Source organism: Aethalodelphis obliquidens, unplaced genomic scaffold, assembly GCF_003676395.1.
Source record: "Aethalodelphis obliquidens isolate GAN/ISIS:26980383/991018 unplaced genomic scaffold, ASM367639v1 scaffold51, whole genome shotgun sequence".
NCBI lineage: Eukaryota > Metazoa > Chordata > Mammalia > Artiodactyla > Delphinidae > Aethalodelphis > Aethalodelphis obliquidens.
Window position 1 is genome coordinate 11,015,768 of NW_020837995.1, and position 19,424 is coordinate 11,035,191.

Consider the following 19,424-nt stretch of genomic DNA (forward strand, 5'->3'; position numbering starts at 1 on the left):
GGTGGGTGTGTTCATAAAAGGGCAACACTGGAGCTCCTGTTCGGCATTTTGACCTCAGTGGTGGATAAACCTACACAGGTGATTAAGCTGTATAAAAATTAATACACACACGAGTACAAGTAAAACTAGGGAAATGTGAATAAGTTCATTGGATTTTATCAATGTTAATATTCTGGTTGTGAAAGTATACTATAGTTTTGCAAAGTGGTACCATTGGGGGAAACTGGGAAAAGTACACAAAGAATCTCTCTCTATTATTTTTTACAAATGCATGTGAATCTACAATCACCTCAATTTTCTTAAATGTTTAACAGGGAAATAAAAATATCCTCAGCATCATATTTTAGGACACTTCATGTTTAGGACCACAGGCTTACATCACAACAGGACATTAGATAAGAGAGGAAGATCTTTTGGAATTTTATGATATATAAAAGTTCACAAACAGCCTTTTTCAAAATATCTGCATTAATAAATAAAGACAACATAAAGAGATCAGTATACATGTGCTTTGAAGTCAACCCCTTTTGGAATCAACCCCACATTCTCTGCGGTTTTCGTGGCCTTTACACATGCTGCTCCCTGTGTTTGGAAAGCTCCTCCTCCCACATGCCACACTTCTCCCCAGCCCTTCAACTATGCCTAACAAATTTGTATTTATAGTTTAGATCATCCTTCTCAAAGAGGTTTTCCCTTATCCCCCATGTTAGGTTATATATTATTTTTTTCCTCTTTACAATGATCACAGTTCTCACTGAATAGCTATTTATGTAATTATTTAACATCTGCTTCCCCTATTAAATTGTAAGCTCCGTAATGGCAAACATGCTTTAAAACACCTACCACAGTGCCTGCACGTTTACTAAATGTAAGCATTCAAGTATTTTTTTTAAGGAAAGAGCAACACCTTGATGCAAAAAGGGAAAAGAAGTAGCATGAGACTTCTCAAACAGTACCATTAATTTATAACAAGGGGTACACACGCATTCTGTCCCCACTGGTTCAAACTCAGATGCCGAGCCACAAAAACACAGATAAGCCTGGCACATGTTCCTAAAGACGTATCACAAAAACTTAAATGCCTACAAAAAGCAAAGAAAGGTAACATAAATGAGTTAAGTGGCTGGGTTTAAGAACAAAAGCACAAGCCCTAGGATAAATGAAAAAAGAATACCTGGCCTCAGTGTCCAAATACAACAGTGAGTTACAGGCACTATGACAGACCATAGCACTCATGCCCTATCTAAGCAGAGGCTGGCTGCTCACAGCTCCCGCCAACTGCTGCCAATAATACAACAGTTGCATTACTTCCGGCCTAGTAATCCCAGAAGCTGGAAATCTAAGTTCTATGTGAAATTTCCCTATTTTTAAATTCTATCAACTAATTCAAATATATTTTACAACTATGTGTGGGCCAACCAGAACCCACCTGAGGGCCAAAATAAGTCCACCAATTTGGGGATTGTTCTAAAGCATCCAACTGATGATTTGAGAGAAAAAATTTAAGTGCAAACACAGAGTATTAAATAGAACACAAACATACACACACAAAAAAGCACTTATTTTTGAGATAAAACCCTAGTCTTTCACCTCATACTAACATCCACCTCTCTGACTACCTCCCTTTTCTATTCCACCACCCCAAGACTCCTACGTTCTCCTTTGATCTTATGAGAATTTGGGTATTGAATAGTAAAAAAGAAAGAGAGGCACCTGAGTCAGAAGGACTCAAAGCCCAGCTCTGTCACTTACTAGCAATGCATTCTAGAGCAAGGTTTTTAACTTCTTTGCCTAACACTTCCCCACCTAAGTAAGGGAAGTAACATAATGTGTTCATCGTACAACTGCTTTAAGGATGAAATTAAATGGCAGTATATATCAAACATCCCATGTAGTGCCCAACATAGAGGATAAACTCAATAAATGGACAATGTAAAGATATACAGGAGACAAAGTAAAAACTGAATACAGTTTAGGGTATGAATTAAACATTCTGGGTCTAAAACTGGCGAGGTTCTTTGGTTGGTAGGTAGAAACCATGCTTAACTGTTTTGATAATATACCTAAATATTTTTTGATTATTTTTTCTAGTAATAAGTCATATCCAAGCTAAGAATAAGGAATGCTTGTTTCAAATGCACAAGGTAGATCACAATCTGAATAATGTAGGTGCAAAAAAATGTTACCACCTCACAAAAGAGATTCCAGCTATCAGTACCAACAGAATGCTAGTTAATACAATTCTCAAATCCCACTCCCTAATTCACAAAAATAAGATTAATCCTTTTATCCTTGGAATGAGACAACAGGTACAGATAAAAAAAACTGATCCACTAATACATTTAAATAAATTCCTTCAAACACTAGTATACCTGCTTGTCCTATTTGGCTGAGGTAACTGTTCAATGACCTGACTGATGGAACCACATGTGTCCAAATGAGAAGAATCCACAGACTCTGAAAAAAATAAGTGGATATTAGCAGAAAAGGCATTTACCACCAAACTGTAATACAAATTCAAGAATGCAGACAATACCAATCTAATCAGCTACATTAGAAAACCAACCTTTTGAGTATTGTGCACCAGATACTATGCCAGACTTCCTTACATACATTCACCACAACCACATAATGTTTATATCCACCCAGCTCCAACAAGAGCACCCTTGCAAAATGGACCTCACCTGCAGCTTTGTTTTCTTTCAGTTGTTCATTGAAGCCACTATTACTGTCTCCTTGTTCTTCTCCAGCTGTTTGTTCACTATTGGACACAACATCCTAGAAAATATACATATATAATATACATCCCAGAAAATATACATACAAAATATACATTCATAATGTATACATACATATGTACATAATATGAAATATACATTTCATAATATACTATATATGAAGTAATCCAAAATGATACATATTTTTGTGAAAATGATTTTATTTTCCAGCCAACTTTATCCAAAAGATAGTGATCTCCTAAGTACTTACTTTGCAGCTTGGTCTAGATTAGGGGAAAAAAAAAAATCTACTCAATCATTTCCAAGCAACCTATCACTCACCAACACAGGGTTCTCTTTGTGCGTCTGTAGATTAGGAAGGTGTCGAGATAGCATACTGAAGCGAGAACCAGAATCATCGTCTAGAACCTGGCTTTCAGGCTGAGAATCTTCAATGATCAGGCAAGGAGTGTCTTGCTGAGAGAAATCTGACTCCAACTGACTTCCAGTGGGGTCCATCTGCTCCCCTGGAATGGAATAACAAAAGATCAGTTCTGTGTAACCTACTAGCCTTCCTCATGCAGTCTGAGCTTAAAAAACGAGGCAGAAGTACAAGACCTGGAAAAGGGGACCAGTGTAGGACTCTTCCAATTAGAACATTATAATCGCTGCAATCACTTTCCTATCATACCTTCCAAGGCCCGATTTCCTCGTTATTTACAATCAGCCTGCCTATCCTTCTCTCCCCCTTCCATCACCTTCCCGTAGACACCCTTTCCCCTCCTTCCTAACCTCTTCTCTCCCCGCCCCTTTTTCCATCCCCCACAACTCTCCCTACGTCCTTCTGGAGCCTCTACCACCCCGCAAAAGGCTTCTTTGTAATCTCTGCTCGTTTTAACCCCCACAGGTCTTCACGCTTCCTCACGACCACCCAGCCTTTCCAGCTAGGGCTACCCCACCCCCTCCTCAGGGCCCTCCAACCCTTTCCCTGTCACCGCCGCCATGCTTGCCACCCCGCCCCCTCCGGTCGGCCATCCCCTTCAGACCCGAAACCCAAGCCTTCAGAGCCTACTACTCCCCCACTTTTCTCGAAACAGTACCAGGCATCCCGGCGGGAGGTCCCTCGCGCTCCAGCTAGAGATCTCCGCTCGCTCCCGAGGTCCCTCCAGCTCGATCCCCAGGTCGACGCTGTAGCCACCGCCGCCACGGGCCGCGAACTCCCCCTTTCCCGTCGCGTCACGCGGTATCGGCTCGCCCATTCGCTGTTGCTGCCCGCCACTCAAGAAAACCTGTGGATGATTGGTGGCTGGGCGGAGTGCCCCGCCCCACGTAAGAAAAAGGAACACGGCGGCGTGTTTCCATGGCAGCCTGGACGTTGCAGGCCGTCCCTCTAATACAGCCGGAGAATGACAGTATCCTTGAACCGAAGGGACCTTGAGAGGGCGTGAAATATATTCCCCTGCCTCCAGGACGGTTGTTTGTACCACTAGTCAGACATAAGAGAAAAGACCAATTTTCTATCGTTCATGCATCATAAGGCCCCTCTCTCACCCTCTTGCGTGGAAAAGGAGAGGGTTTCCCGGCTTTCTAATAAAAGGGCAAAGAAGATCCAGGATGGCTAGAATTTCAGAGCTGGTGAAACTGAAGAGAGAGGACTCTTTGGGGTTTACCGGGTCAATCAGGATCCCTTTTGTAGGCCTCTACGCGAATTCAAGGGCTTCACATTACGTCTCTGCCAGTTCTTTAAAAAAAAAAAAATTTTTTTTTCCATTTACATTGTCTGAGGGCCCCGGTAAGCCATATTTTTCCCCATTGCCCTTTCCAGTCTGAAACGTCGTAGTTCAAGCTTCACATTTGCTTATCTTTGACCTATCTTTTGTGGAATTGCAGCCTACAGAGACCATAGACCGAGACATGTTTTGCACGTCCGGTTGAGACAATTGAGCACAGTAACTGTCAGACTCGGTGGTGAAGAGAACAGCTGCCGCCCCTTTAACTAGATGACCTCAAAGGTCCCTCGAAGCCTTGAGAGTCTATTATCCTAATTATGGTGCCGGAGTCTTATGGAGGGTGTGGCAGCTGTGACTTGTATTAATGAAAGAGGCTCCATGAGGAATATGGTTTTGTTTCTGGGTTTTTTTCAGGGGGTGTTGATTTTTGTTTTTAAGTGGTGGTTGGATCTGGGATGGAATTCTAGCCAGAGCAGCTGTCAATAGGGAAAGCACCTAGCACACTGCCAGGCATATACATAGTAGGCATTCAATAGGAAGTAATTTTCTCTCTCTACCCCAGCCTCAGAATGACTTAAGCACAGCCCAACCATGATTCTCCAATTCTGTAAATACCCAATTCAATACCTGATATAGGCTAAGCTGAAGTGGAGCTTCCTACCAACGAATGTTCTCCCTATCAAAGCATGTCATCTCAGTATATGTTACTTATGGGAACAAAAGGACAGAATCTTTGAAATGAAACTTTCCTGAAAAATCTAGAATCTATTGTTGCTATAACTAGAATATAATTAGGGTCCCCAGAATGTTTTATGAGTGGAGCAATAAGTGGAATGGAGAACACAGAGACACATCCCACTTCTTAATCTTGAAATCATTTATAATTGATTCCTCTCTTCCCCCCCCCACCAATGCTACAGAATACCAGTGACCAAATAAATTTAATCCTGAAAAAAACAGGTAAGGTCAATATTGACTACACTCGGTAGACAAAGTGAATTCATCTGCTCGATGTGAGAGGACACCAACAATCAGGTCCTGATGTGACAAATCTTGACCTTGATTACCATAAAAATTCCCCAAAGTCACTATATTTTTCCCTTCTCTGTCCTGCTACTGCATTTCCCATCACCAAGCAAGACATAAATAAGCAGGCTTTCTTGCTCATTTGACAAACAACTGTATGTTTGTCAAAACTTATAAAACTATATACTAAAAGGTAAATTAAACCTCAATAAGCATGACTAAAAATAAATAAATGAGCCTGAGCCATTCCCATTACAAAATAGAACAAGAGCTTTAAAAAAACCAAAACAAAACTGTGAAGAAAAACTGTGAATTCCTTGTTAAGCAGGATGATAATGAAATTAATCATTAAATTACCCAAAAAGATCAGAAAATGCAGGCAGGATGGTTACCCACTGAGGCTGTGACTGATTAGAGTCAGGTGAGCCAAAGTCCTTTATTGACTCTTAGCCTGCAAAGGACCATCAGCATATCTGCCTATCTACAGGTGCATCTTTACCTAGGCCACCTCCGAGAAATCTAATCTACCTCTAAAGCCCACCAGAGGAGAAAATTCCGTCAGAAAATTCCATCAGACACTATGTTAACTCACTTTGAAGTTTAACAGACCTCATTGCCTGAAAATTTTCTTCTAATTATCTAACCTAAATTCTTTTTTTTAAATATCTTATTCGTTATCCCATTTTTAAATTTGTATTACATTAGGATCCTCGTTTTTAAATATTCATTTATTGATTTAGACTGCGCCGGCTCTTAGTTTTGGCACGTGGGCTTCTCAGTTGCAGCACGCATGCGGGATCTAGTTCTCCAACAAGGGATCGAACCCAGACCCCCTGCATTGGGAGCAGAGTCTTAGCCACTGGACCACCAGGGAAGTCCCACTCATATTGTCTTTAATCGGAAAGTTTAAAACCTGGACAAATTCTCCTAAGGCTGGGATCATGTCATCTGTTCCAATAATTCTACCAATCAAACAATGAACATAAATGCTACATACTTAGTTTAATAGTCTTTTTCTGAGGTCTCCTCACAGACTTCTCTAAGTAAAAGAACCTCAGATGGTTTAACCCTACCTCACAGACACTATTCACCAATCTTTACATTTGCTTCATGGTTTTCCTCTGGGAACTCATAGTTTTGAAGCTCAGTGGCAGAGAACTTTACTGAGGATAAGTACTAAATTTAATGATAAACTGTCACATATCCCTTTTAAGCTGCAATATTAAAGTATTACAAACTGACTTATATCTAACATAGAATTATTCTGACCCCTAGGCTGCCTTCTGTTGCACTTGGACCTAAACAATCACGCCCAGTCATATACCAATGATATAATTCATTATTAACATGTATTACATTTATACTATGTGGCAGGTATTGTGCTCTGGGTTTTTTTGTTGGTTTGTTTATTTATTTATTTATTTATTTATTTTTGGCTGCGTTGGGTCTTTGTTGCTGCACGCAGGCCTTCTCTAGTTGCGGCAAGCAGGGGTTATTCTTCGTTGTGGTGCGCGGGCTTCTCGTTGCGGTGGCTTACTCTTGTTGCAGAGCACGGGCTCTAGGCGCGCGGCCTTCAGTGGTTGTAGCTTGCGGGCTCTAGAGTGCAGGCTCAGTAGTTGTGGCTCTCGGGCTTCGTTGCTCCGTGGCATGTGGGATCTGCCTGGACCAGGGCACGAACCCATGTCCCCTGCATTGGCAGGCGGATTCTCAAGCACTGCGCCACCAGGGAAGTCCCTATTCTGCTCTGTTTTACATTCATTTTCTCACCTAAAAGCCTCATATCTCTTTGAGGGTTACAGATGGGGACACTAAGGCTTAGAGAGATGACATAATTTGCACGATGTCTCAGAATCTGTGAGAACCCACCCAGTCTGTCTAACTGCAGAGGTTTTATATATCCATGATGGAGGAGAACAGTGACAAAGAAATGGCAAAACAGTTGATACAAAACTTTTTTGTTCTTTTTGTATTTTTATTTGAATACTAAATATGGGTGTCCCTAGTGTTCTAGAAATTCATAATAATTAAAATAATATGAGGAAAACAGAGGAGAAAAATGAAAAGTCAATTCCACATCCTTATGAAGAAGTTAAGTCAACAAAAAGGTGATGACATGATTAAAATGTGAAAATAAATTGCCTAAGGTAGTCAATAATTGCCTATGATACTATATTAGCTTCTTAACACCAGGCTTATATGCTTACTAGGTACCTGCAATCCCTGCAGTGGAAGCAATCCTAACTGGTCTATACCTTACCTCTACAGAACGTCCTCCTGTTAATATTAAGTAAACTTTTTATTTTGAAAAAAATTTCAGAGCAACAGAAAAGTTACAAAAATAGTATAATAAAAAAACAGTATAATGATCTCTCATAAACCTTTTCACCTAGATTCACATGTTGTTAACATTTTGCCACATGGCTCCGATTCTTTTTATTTTGCGCTATGTGGGCCTCTCACTGTTGTGGCCTCTTCCATTGCAGAGCACAGGCTCCGGACGCGCAGGCTCAGCGGCCATGGCTCACGGGCTCAACCGCTCCGCGGCATGTGGGATCTTCCCGGACCGGGGCACAAACCCGTGTCCCCTGCATCAGCAGGCGAACTCTCAACCACTGCGCCACCAGGGAAGCCCCCCGCCATGCTTTTTTTTAGTGTGGTAAAATATACATAACATGAAATTTACCGCTTTAACCAATTTTAAATGTGCAGTTTAGCGGCATTAAGTGCATTGACATGCAACCATCACCACCATCCATCTCCAGAACCTTTTTATCCTCCCAAACTAAAACTCTGTACCCATTCAACATTTATTTCCCCATTCCCCTCTCCCTCCAGCCCTTGGCAACCACCATTCTACTTTCTGTCTCCATGAATTTGTCTACTCTGGGTACCTCACACAAATGGACTCATACAATATTTGTCCTTTTGTGTCTGGCTTATTTCACTTAGCATAATATCCCCAAGGTATATCCATGTTGTAATTTTAATAGCATGTGTTAGAATTTCCTACCTTTTAAAGCCTGAATAATATTCCCTTGTAGGTATATATCACATTTTGTTTATCATCCTTGTTCAGTTTAACCCACTTTTCAAACATTTCCAGAGCCCCAACTTTGCCACACCAAAATATAGATAAGGCCCTGGAGGCACATTAGCAGAACCCCACCAAGGCAGCACACTGCCACCCCTTCAAGGTTGCTTAATTTTCCAGTCAACCAGTTAGCTGGAGGCCCTCTTATCAACCCGAGTCTCTCAAACACACAACACCAAGCACAATTGTGACTCTACCTTTCCAAATGTTTAATCCAAAGAGCTCAACTCCACCAGAAGCTGCTTACCTGGAAAGAGAGAGGTAGAAACAGAAGGTTGTGGTATGAGGGGGGAACAAAATGGAATCCTTGTCTATCTGAATACTGATGGGGCCTGCCATTTTACCTTCTCTGGCTCATTCCCTCCCCTTATAGAAGTATTCAAATCTCCACATCCTAGTAGCATCTCCCCTCCACTCCACTTCTTTATCAAGCTCCAGGCCTTTCTTTTGTCGTTGCCCTCCAAATTCTGCTTTCTCCATACCAGTAACTCCATAATCCTTTGCAATCTAGCTTTAACCTCCATAAATCTAGTGCCTAGAACAAAGCAGTTACTCTAAAAATGTTTGTTAATAACTGATTCTGAAAATTTCTTGTCAAGTTATCTTATTAGCTTTGACCTCTATCATGTTTGATAGTGTTGCTGATTCCCTCCTCTTTAAAATTCTCATCCTGTAAACAAGCTAAGTGCCCATGAACAGATGAATGGATGAAAATAAGATGTGACTGATATATAGATATATATATATATATATATATATATATATGAATACTACTCAACCATTAAAAAAAAAATGAAATCTTGCCGTTTGTGACAACATGGATGGACCTTGAGGGTATTATGCTAAGTGAAGTCAGATGGAGAGAGACATATACCACAGGAACAAACAAACAAAAAAAAAATAAATGAACAAGCCAAACAAAAACAAACACATAGATAAAGAGAACAGAGTAGGGGTTACCAAAGGGGAAGGAGTTGGGTAAAGACAAAGTGGCTAAGGGGGTCAACTGTATGGTGACAGATGGAAACTAAACTTTTGGTGGTCAGCACTCGGTAGGGTACACAGAGGTAGAAATATAATGTTGTACACATGAAACTTATGTTGTAAACCAATGTTACCTCAATAAAAAATAAATAAATTTAAAAAACAATAAATTTAAAAAATAAAATAAAACTCTCATCTCATGACTCCAGAGTTCCTGGCTCTTGTCCTCCCTCTCAGTTTTTCTTTCCAATCCCTAATTTCCTGGAGGCCAGTACTACAGAATAAGAATCAAGAGTGTTACCAACATGCTACAACATGGATGAACCTTGAAAACGTGCTAAGTGAAATAAGCCAGATACAAAAGGACACATATTGTATGATTCCATTTATATTCCATTTATATACCTGGAATAGGCAAATCTACAGGGACAGAAAGTAGAACAGTGGTTTCCAAAGGCTGGAGGAAGGGAGGAATACGGACTTATTGTTTAATAAGCACAGAGTTTCAGTTTGGAAAGATGTAAAAGTTCTGGAGCGAGATGGTGGTGATGGCTGCACAACAGTGTGAATGTACTTAATGCCACTGAACTGTACACTTCAAAATGTTTAAAATGGTAAAGTTTATGTTATGTGTATTTTACTATAATAAAAAAGTTTTTCAATGAGACAAAACTAAATTTTAATAAAGATGCATACCTAAATCATAAAAAAATAATAAAGAAATTATCTGATTCAATAAAAGTCAGGCCTAGGGACTTCCCTGGTGGTCCAGTGGGTAAGACTCGGCACACCCAATGCAGGGGGCCCAGGTTCGATCCCTGGTCGGGGAACTAGATCCCACATGCATGCCACAAGAGTTCGCGTGCCACAACTAAGATCCGGCACAGCCAAAATAAATAAATGATAAATAAATAAATATATTTAAGTCAGGCCTAGTGGTTAATTTTAGAGGGTATAAAGAGGTTGTAATTCTTTAGGAGCCAAGTGGGGTGCTTGGAAATTCTATTTTCTTACTAGAGGCACTACACACGTGTACTACAGTTAAGTCTTCTACATATGAACCTTCAAGCTGCAAGCTTTCAAAGATGCGAATGTGCATCTGGTTCCAGCAAGGAACCAGAAACTGTGCCAACAACGTCATGCACGAGTGAAATTGCAGCTTGCCCTCCGTCTCCTATTGCTGACAATTCTTCAGCTCTACCATCTTCCACCTCCTCTCCCTCCACTAGGCAGTAACTCTTCTTGCCTGTTCACTCGATGCCAGTCCGTATTTGGCAGTTGGTGTACTGTACTTTTCAAGGTACTATACTGTAAGATTAAAAATGTTCTCTTTATTTTTTGTTTGTTTGTTTTTTATGTATTATTTCTGTGAAAAGTATTATAAACCTATTACAGGACTTCCCTGGTGGCACAGTGGTTAGGAATCCGCCTGCCAATTCAGGGGACACGGGTTTGAGCCCTGGACTGGGAAGATCCCACATGCTGTGGAGCAACTAAGCCCTTGCGCCACAACTATTGAAGTCCGTGAGCCTGGAGCCTGTGCTCCACATCAGGAGAGGCCACCACAATGAGAAGCCTGCGCACCGCAGCAAAAAGGGGGGCCCTGCTCCCCGCAACTAGAGAAAGCACGCACGCAGCAACGAAGACCCAACTCAGCCAAAAATAAATAAATAAATATATTTTTTTTAAAAACCCTATTACAGTACAGTACTATATAGCCAATTGTGTTAGTTGGGTACCTAGGATAACTTTGTTGGACTTACAAACAAATTGGACTTAACAAACACACTCTCGGAATGGAACTCATTCATCTGTAGGGGACTTACTGTATTTATAATTCATACATCTGTACATTTAGGTTTCATTCACTTTTTAATGGGTTACAATAAAGATGATTTAAAATAAATAAATATCATTGATACTAAAACTAGTACTGTTCTGGAAAAGGGGGTATTTACATTGTCTCAAACTATCTCCCTAAAATGTACTGAATTATTACAAACAGAAAGTAGTAAATTTGCAGTGAAAAAATCTGGTAACTTAATGAAGTGATCCCAGTTAACATCACTAGTAATGGGACAAAACGTCATCACGTGTCACTTGATATGATACACTGAGAAGGAAACATCACTTTAATTGTATTCCTGCCCAAAATTCATAATCTGAATCTGATCATGAGGAAACATCAGATAAGCCCAAATTGGTGGAAGCTCTGCAAATAAGTAGCCCATATTCTTCAAAAAGAGATATACAAATAACTATAATACAAAATACAATAAAAGTGCTGTAGGAGTGCAAAGAAGAAATCAAAAGAAAGAATTTTAATCATGTGGTTATAATGAATATTATTGAGCATTTACTGTGTTCTAAGCTCTGTCTAGTCTCACTCATTTCTGATCTCATCCGGTCTCATTGCTGTAACTACCATTTATATGCCAATGACTCCCAACTTTATATCTCTAGCCCTGACCTCTCTCCCAAATCCTGAACTTATATACCTAACAGCCTATTCAATATCTCCCTTTGGATGTCCAATTGACATCTTAAACTCGACATGTTTAAAACTGAACTCATTCTATCAAATCTGCTCCACTTGCAGCCTTCCCCATCTCAGCTGATGGCAACTTCATCCCTCCTGCTGTTTATAACAAAAAGCTTGGAGACATTCTTTTTTAATAGAAAGGAAAAAATAACCCATGTACTTATCATCCAACTTCAACAATTATCAACAAATGCCCAATCTTTTATAAAAATTATTTTATTGAAGTATAGTTGATTTACAATGTGGTGTTAATTTCTATTGTACAGCGAAGTGATTCAGCTATACATATACATACATTCTTTTTCATATTCTTTTTCATTATGATTTAATCACAGAACATTAACTATAGTTCCCTCTGCTATACAGTAGGACCTTGTTGTTTATCCGTTCTACATACAATAGTTTGCACCTACTAATCCTAAACTCCCAATCTATCCTTCCCCCTTCCCCTCTTCCCTTTGGAAACCACAAGTCTGTTCTCTATGTCTGTGAGTGTGTTTTTGTTTCTTAGGTACGTTAATTTGTGTCATAGTTTAGATTCCACATATAAGTGATATAATATGGTATTTGTCTTTCTATATCTGACTTACTTCACTTAATATAATAACCTCTAGGTCCATCTATGTTGCTGCAAATGGCATTATTTCATTCTTTTTTATGGCTGAGTAGTATTCCATTGTGTGTGTGTGTGTGTGTGTGTGTGTGTGTGTGTGTGTGTGTACCACAATTTCTTTATCCATTCATCTGCCGATGGACAGTTAGGTTGCTTCTGTGTCTTGGCTATTGTAAATACTGCAGCAGTGAACATTGGGGTGCATGCATCTTTTCAAATTACACTTTTGTCTGGATATATGCCCAAAAGTGGGATTGCAGGACCATATGGCAACTCTATTTTTAGTTTTTTGAAGAACCTCCATACTGTTTTTCATAGTGGCTACACCACTTTACGTTCCCACCAACAGTGTAGGAGGGTTCCCTTTTCTCCACACCCTCTCCAGCAATAAATGCCCAATCTTGTTTCAACTATATGCCCACCCACTTCCCCCCAACTGATTATTTGTAAGAAAATCCCAGACATCATATCATTTCATCCATAAATACTTGTATGTGTGTTAAATATAGAGAATCTTTTAAACATAATATCATTAACACACCCAAGGAAAATTAACAGTAATTTTTTAATATTATCAAATATATAGTGTTCAAGTTTCTGCAATTGTCTCATAATTTTTTTTTTTTTTTACAATTCCAAACAAAGTTTACACATTGCATTTGGATGATACTTACCTTAGGCCTCTTTTAATCTGCAAGTCTTCCTCTTTTTTATTTCCTGCAATTTATTTATTTGTTGATGAAATCACATCATTTGTTCTGTAAAATTTCCAACTTCGTGGATTTTTCTGATTGCATCCCTGTTGTGCAATCAGAAAAAGTATTTAAAGTATTTTCCGGACTTCCCTGGTGGCACAGTGGGTAAGAATCTGCCTGCCAGTGCAGGGGACATGGGTTTGATCCCTGGTCTACGAGGATCCCACATGCCGCGGAGCAACTGAGCCTGCGCGCCACAGCTGCTGAAGCCCGCGTGCCCTAGAGCCCATATTCCGCAACAAGAGAAGCCACCGCAAGGAGAAGCCCCACGCACCGCAACGAAGAGTAGCCCCTGCTCGCCCCAACTGGAGAAAGCCCACGCGCAGCAAGGAAGACCCAATGCAGCCAAAAATAAATAAATAAATAAAATAAAAATAAATAAATAAAGTATTTTCTTTTTTATTTTTTATAAATGAACAGATAGGTATACTTGTTCAGATTTATGTTCCTTTTTTTGGCAAGAATAACTGATATAAACTTCTTATTGCATCTCATCAGCAGGCATATAACATCTGGTTTAATGTATTTTTGTTCTGTTACAATTGATTAATAGGTTCAAATATTACCATCTTTTTACCTGACAGCTTAGCAGTCACTGGTAATCGTTATCTAGCTGCATTATTTCATGAGGGGCTGTAAAAAAGTGATATTCTAATTTTAGAACACTATCTTTATTCATTAGCTGGAATTCTTCTATAAATAAGAACTTTCCCTTCATCAAATATTTGATTACCTAAGGAATGGCAGGATAAATGTTTGATTCTTTCCTTTGATTTACTAGTTTTCAAAATAATGAGTTGAGGTTCTCATGTAATAGAGAATAGTTCTCTAAATAATGGAATTCTCCAGCATACTGGATGACTTATGAGATTTTTGTTTTTAGTATCACTATGAACTATGGGTTTTAACACATTTGGTGTGCTTCAACCCACTGCAATTATTCTTCATTTTGAAATGCATATTGTCCCTTGGGACTTCCCTGGTGGCACAGTGGCTAAGAATCCACCTGCCAATGCAGGGGACATGCGTTCGATCCCTGATCCAGGAAGATTCCCACATGCCGTGGAGCAACTAAGCCTGCGAGCCACAACTACTGAAACTGGTGTGCTCTAGGGCCTGTGGGCTGCAACTGCTGAGCCTGCATGCTTCAACTACTGGAGCCCATGCACCTAGAGCCTGTGCTCCATGCTCCGTGCTCCACAACAAGAGAAGCCACCGCAATGAGAAGCCCACGCACTGCAATGAAGAGTATCCCCTGCTTGCCGCAGCTAGAGAAAGCCCATGCGCAGCAAAGAAGACCCAACGCAGCTAAAAATAAATAAATAAATAAAATAAAGAGGACCCAAGTACATTTTAAAAAAAGAAAAAAGCATATTGTCCCATCTTTGAGCTGTGGAAGTCCTTTCAGATTAGCCCCAGATTTCTCTTGACATGATTCCAGTAGTCTTGGATAGCTTCCTTGCTTTCTGATATAACAAGATGTTCCAGGTTCATCTTGTTTATTTCCTGCCTCAGATCTAGAATCAGATGTTTCTGATATAACAAGATGTTCCAGGTTCATCTTGTTTATTTCCTGACTCAGATCTAGAATCAGATGTTTCTCTAAGAAGTCTTAGTTCATTTAGTAGTAAATGGCATTTAAAGACCACAATTTGGATGGTTGGATGCTTGTTGCTACTGAGTTGGTCACTGTTTGCCTTTTTCTAACTAAATGTAGGATTTCAGGGATTTTATCCAACTTTCTTGATTTTATATTTGTATCTCTTTCTAGTATAATCAACATCTTGGTTCCTGATAACATTAGCACGATTTATTTATTTTCTTTATTCTATTACATATATAAAACCATTTCTGAAAAAACCCAATATTACTAACAAGATGGCGAATGAAAACAGTTTAACATTTTTTGCAGTTCATTTCTTTCCTTTGGGTATATCCCATAAAAATGTACGATTAAGAAGTATGCTACAGGGCTTCCCTGGTGGCGCAGTGGTTGAGAGTCCGCCTGCCGATGCAGGGGATACGGGTTCATGCCCCGGTCCGGGAAGATCCCACAGGCCGCGGAGCAGCGGCGCCTGTGAGCCATGGCCGCTGAGCCTGCGCGTCCGGAGCCTGTGCTCCGCAACGGGAGAGGCCACAACAGTGAGAGGCCCGCGTACCGCAAAAAGAAAAAAAAAAAAGGTGGAGGAGGGTATGGAGATGGATGGTGGTTACGGTTCCACAACATTATGAACATATTTAATATCACTAAACTGTACACTTTAAAATGGTTGAAATGGTCAATTTTATGTGTATTTTATTTTATTATTTATTTATTTATTTGGTTGTGCCGAGTCTTAGTTGCGGCATGCAGGCTCCTTAGTTGTGGCATGCGAACTCTTAGTTGTGGCATGCATGTGGGATCTAGTACCCTGGCCAGGGATCAAAACCAGGCCCCCTGCACTGGGAGTCTTAACCACTGTGCTGCCAGGGAAGTCCCATATGTGTATTTTATCACAATAAAATTTTTTGAAAATAATATACAGTTAAACTATTATATTTTAAAGTCATTTGAAAGAATTCTACCAATAAACAGGTTAATTTATTTCACTTAGATTTTTATTTTTAGTGACTGCTTTCTTCATTTTGATTTTTTTAATTGAGGTAAAATTTAAATACAGTGAAATGCACAGCCCATTTGTATAATTTGATGAGTTTTGATAAATATAAACACCTCTTAAACTTATATACCAGTCAAGATATAAAACATTTTCCTCACTCCAGAGAGTTTTTCATGGCAACTATATTCTTATTTCTATCACTATATATTAGTTTTGCTGCTCAACAATTTTATATAAATGGAATCATGCAGTATGTAGTCTTTTGTTTCCATCTTCTTTGCGCAATACAACATTTCTGAGATTCATCCATGTTGGTGCATGTATCAGCTCAGTAGTATTCTTTTGTATACATGTTCCACAATTTATCAATTCACCTATTGATGGATATTTGGGTTGTTTTGGACCATTATAAATAAAGCTCCTATGAATATTCATAAATAAGTCTTTTTGTGAACATACGTTTTCATTTCTCTTGGGCTGATATGCAGGGGTAGAACTGCTGGGTCATAGGATAAGTATTTGTTTAACTTTATAAGAAACTGACAAACGGTTTTCCAAAATGGTTGTATAATTTTATACTCCCACTAACAACATATGAGAGTTTCAGGTGCTGCACATCCTCACTAACATTTGGTATTGTTAATGTGAAGTGGTAGTTCATCGTGTTTTTCAGTAAACTTTATACATCATTTATGTACAATAAAATGTGCCTGTTTTAAGTATAGAGTTTGATGAACTCCACAATGTATATATGTGTGTAACCACTACCATAATCAAGTACAGCACATTTTCATCACCCCAAATTCCCTTGTACCCCTTTGCAATCAATTCCCATCCCCTCCCCAGCCCTAGTAACCACTTATTTGCTTTCTATCACTGTAGGTACGTTTTGCCCATTCTATATAGAATTTCACATAAACTTATTCATGCAGTATGCACTTGTGGTGATCATGAATACGCATCACTGAAATCTTCTTTCAGAGAGTATATTTGGTTAGTGACCACACCTGCTGCCCCTCTGGACCTACTCCCATGTTTGCACCAAAGCCACACTTCCATAGGCTAATCCCAGCCAATGCCAGAGAACAACAGGGCTACAAAGGCAGGCCCAATCCTGTGATAAAAAGGATTCTTCCAACAGGTCCTTTGACTTGAAGATTCTGCATCTGCCTGGCCAAACCTTTTTGGGACCTACGCTGTAGGATAAGACTCTTCCTTTCCAATCCTCATTCCTTTCCTCTCTCTTTTCCACACATGTCAGACCTGTATCTTGGTCTGAAGCTCTCTCTGCCTTCCCTTGATCTCTCTCTGTGGTGGTTTAAAATATATCCACAAATTCAGTGACACTCCCTTCAAAAGGTAGAGCCAATTTCCTTCCTCTTGAGAGTGGATTAGACTCAGTGACTTGCTTCTAATAAATAAAACAAGGCAGAAGTGATGATGCCAAACTTCCAACGCTATGTCATAAAGAGGCATTATAGCTCCCTCCTTATTTTCTTGGTTCACTTGCTCTGGGAGAAGCCAGCTGTCATGAGGATACTCAAGCAGACCTATGGAGAGTCCTACAAAGTGAGGAGTTGAGGTTTCCTGCCAACAGCCATGTGAATGAGCCATCTTGGAAGCAGATCATATAGCCTCAGCCTCAAGCCTTCAGATTACCATAACCCCAACTGACATCATGACTGTAACTTCACGGGAAATCCTCAGTCAAAACCACCCACCTGGGCTTCCCTGGTGGCGCAGTGGTTGAGGGTCTGCCTGCCGATGCAGGGGACACGGGTTCGTGCCCCGGTCCGGGAAGATCCCACATGCCGCGGCGCGGCTGGGCCCGTGAGCCGTGGCCGCTGAGCCTGCGCGTCGGGAGCCTGTGCTCCGCGGCGGGAGAGGCCACAACGTGAGAGGCCCGCGTACAGCAAAACAACAAAAAAAAAACACCCACCTAATTTGCTCCTGGGTTTCAGATCCTTAGAAACTATGTGACATAATAAATGTTTGTTATTTTAGGCTGCTAAATGTTGGAGTAATTTGCTTCAAAGCAATAGATAACCAATATACTCCCCCAATAAATCTCTTGCACACCTAATCACGTCTTGGTATCTATTTCTCAGGAGACCAAAAAATATTCTTTTGTGTTTTGTTTCTTTTATTTCAGCATAATGTTTTTTATTTTTCATATATGCTGTGTATATTTGTAGTTTCTTTCTATAGCTGAGTAGTATTCTATTGCATGAAGGTAACACAATTTGTTTATCCATTTTCCTACTGATGGATGGGTTGTTTCCAGGTTTTGGCAATTATGAATAAAGTTGCTATGAACAACTATCGCAAATCTCTTTGTGGATATACGTGTGTTGATTTTTCTCGGGTAAATGCCTAGGAATGGAATTTCTAGGTCATAGTGTAGATGTTTAGTTTTATAAGAAACTTCCAAATACTTTGATAAAGTCATTATAACGTTTTACACTACTATTAGCAGTATATAAGAGTCTTGGTTGTTCCACATCCTTGCTCACATTCGGCGTTATTGGTCTTTTAACTTTTGCCATTTTATGGATAAGTGATGTTACACTGTGGTTTTATTTTTTATCATTATTATTTTTTGGTTGTGCCACGTGGCTTGTGGGATCTCAGTTCCCTGATCAGGGACTGAACCCTGGCCATGGAAATGAAAGCCCAAAATCCTAACTACTAGGCCACCAGGGGACTCCCCACTGGGATTTTAATTTGCATTTCCTTAGGACTAATGATGTTAAACACTTTTTCATGTACTTATTGGTCATTTGTATATCATCTCTAGTGAAAACCCATTCAAATTGCTTGGCCACTTTATAATTGGGTTGTCTTTTTTTATTGATTTGTAGATTTTTAAAAATATATTCTGGGACAGGTTATTTATCAGATTGGTCATTTTGATTTAATTTTGTTTTATACTTATGTAAACCATTTACATGATTCCAATGTCAAATTTACAAAATAAGATAAATTCTAAAAGTCTACCTTCCATCCCTGGCTGCCTTACAATCTGTTTCTTCTTTCCTTCTATAGACAATTTTTGAAAAGCTTTTCATTTAACTTTGGAGTCACTATTTACTCTCTTTCTCTCTCACTCCCCACGTGGGAGGCAGGAAATCAGATTGGCTCTACCTTTAAAATACTGTGTGTCTAGCATCCCACCATCTCCACTGACATTGCTCTGATCTGAGCTATATCATTGCTCACCAAGATTACTGCAAGCACCCTGGCTGTATTCTCACTGTATTATTATTATTTTTAACCAGGGCGCCTCAGACCGCCAGGTGTCAAAGTCCGGCAGGCACTTCATCCTCAGGGGTGATCGGAGTCCAGTGCTGGACATCATGAGAGTGG

The 19,424-nt window shown here is 39.8% G+C and overlaps 1 protein-coding gene and 1 non-coding gene across 9 annotated transcripts in view; both read right to left on the minus strand.

Moving 5' to 3' along the window:
• The window catches only part of TP53BP1 (tumor protein p53 binding protein 1), a 66,584-nt gene extending 62,637 nt beyond the window's left edge, over positions 1-3,947 (minus strand). For all 8 annotated transcript variants that reach the window (XR_003428212.1, XM_027084097.1, XM_027084103.1 and 5 more), the window contains exons 1-4: positions 3,818-3,947; positions 3,060-3,244; positions 2,685-2,778; positions 2,373-2,457 (exon numbers count right to left, since the gene is read on the minus strand). Coding sequence is in view for 7 of the 8 variants with exons in the window: in XM_027084097.1 (XP_026939898.1) it covers positions 2,373-2,457; positions 2,685-2,778; positions 3,060-3,244; positions 3,818-3,824 (371 nt within the window). In the remaining variant the exon portion in view is untranslated. The remainder of the gene's footprint in view (positions 1-2,372; positions 2,458-2,684; positions 2,779-3,059; positions 3,245-3,817) is intronic.
• Positions 3,948-19,335: 15,388 nt separating this feature from the next.
• On the minus strand, positions 19,336-19,424 carry LOC113608163 (small nucleolar RNA SNORD88). The gene has a single exon (XR_003428233.1). It is a non-coding gene; the product is annotated as a small nucleolar RNA SNORD88 (small nucleolar RNA).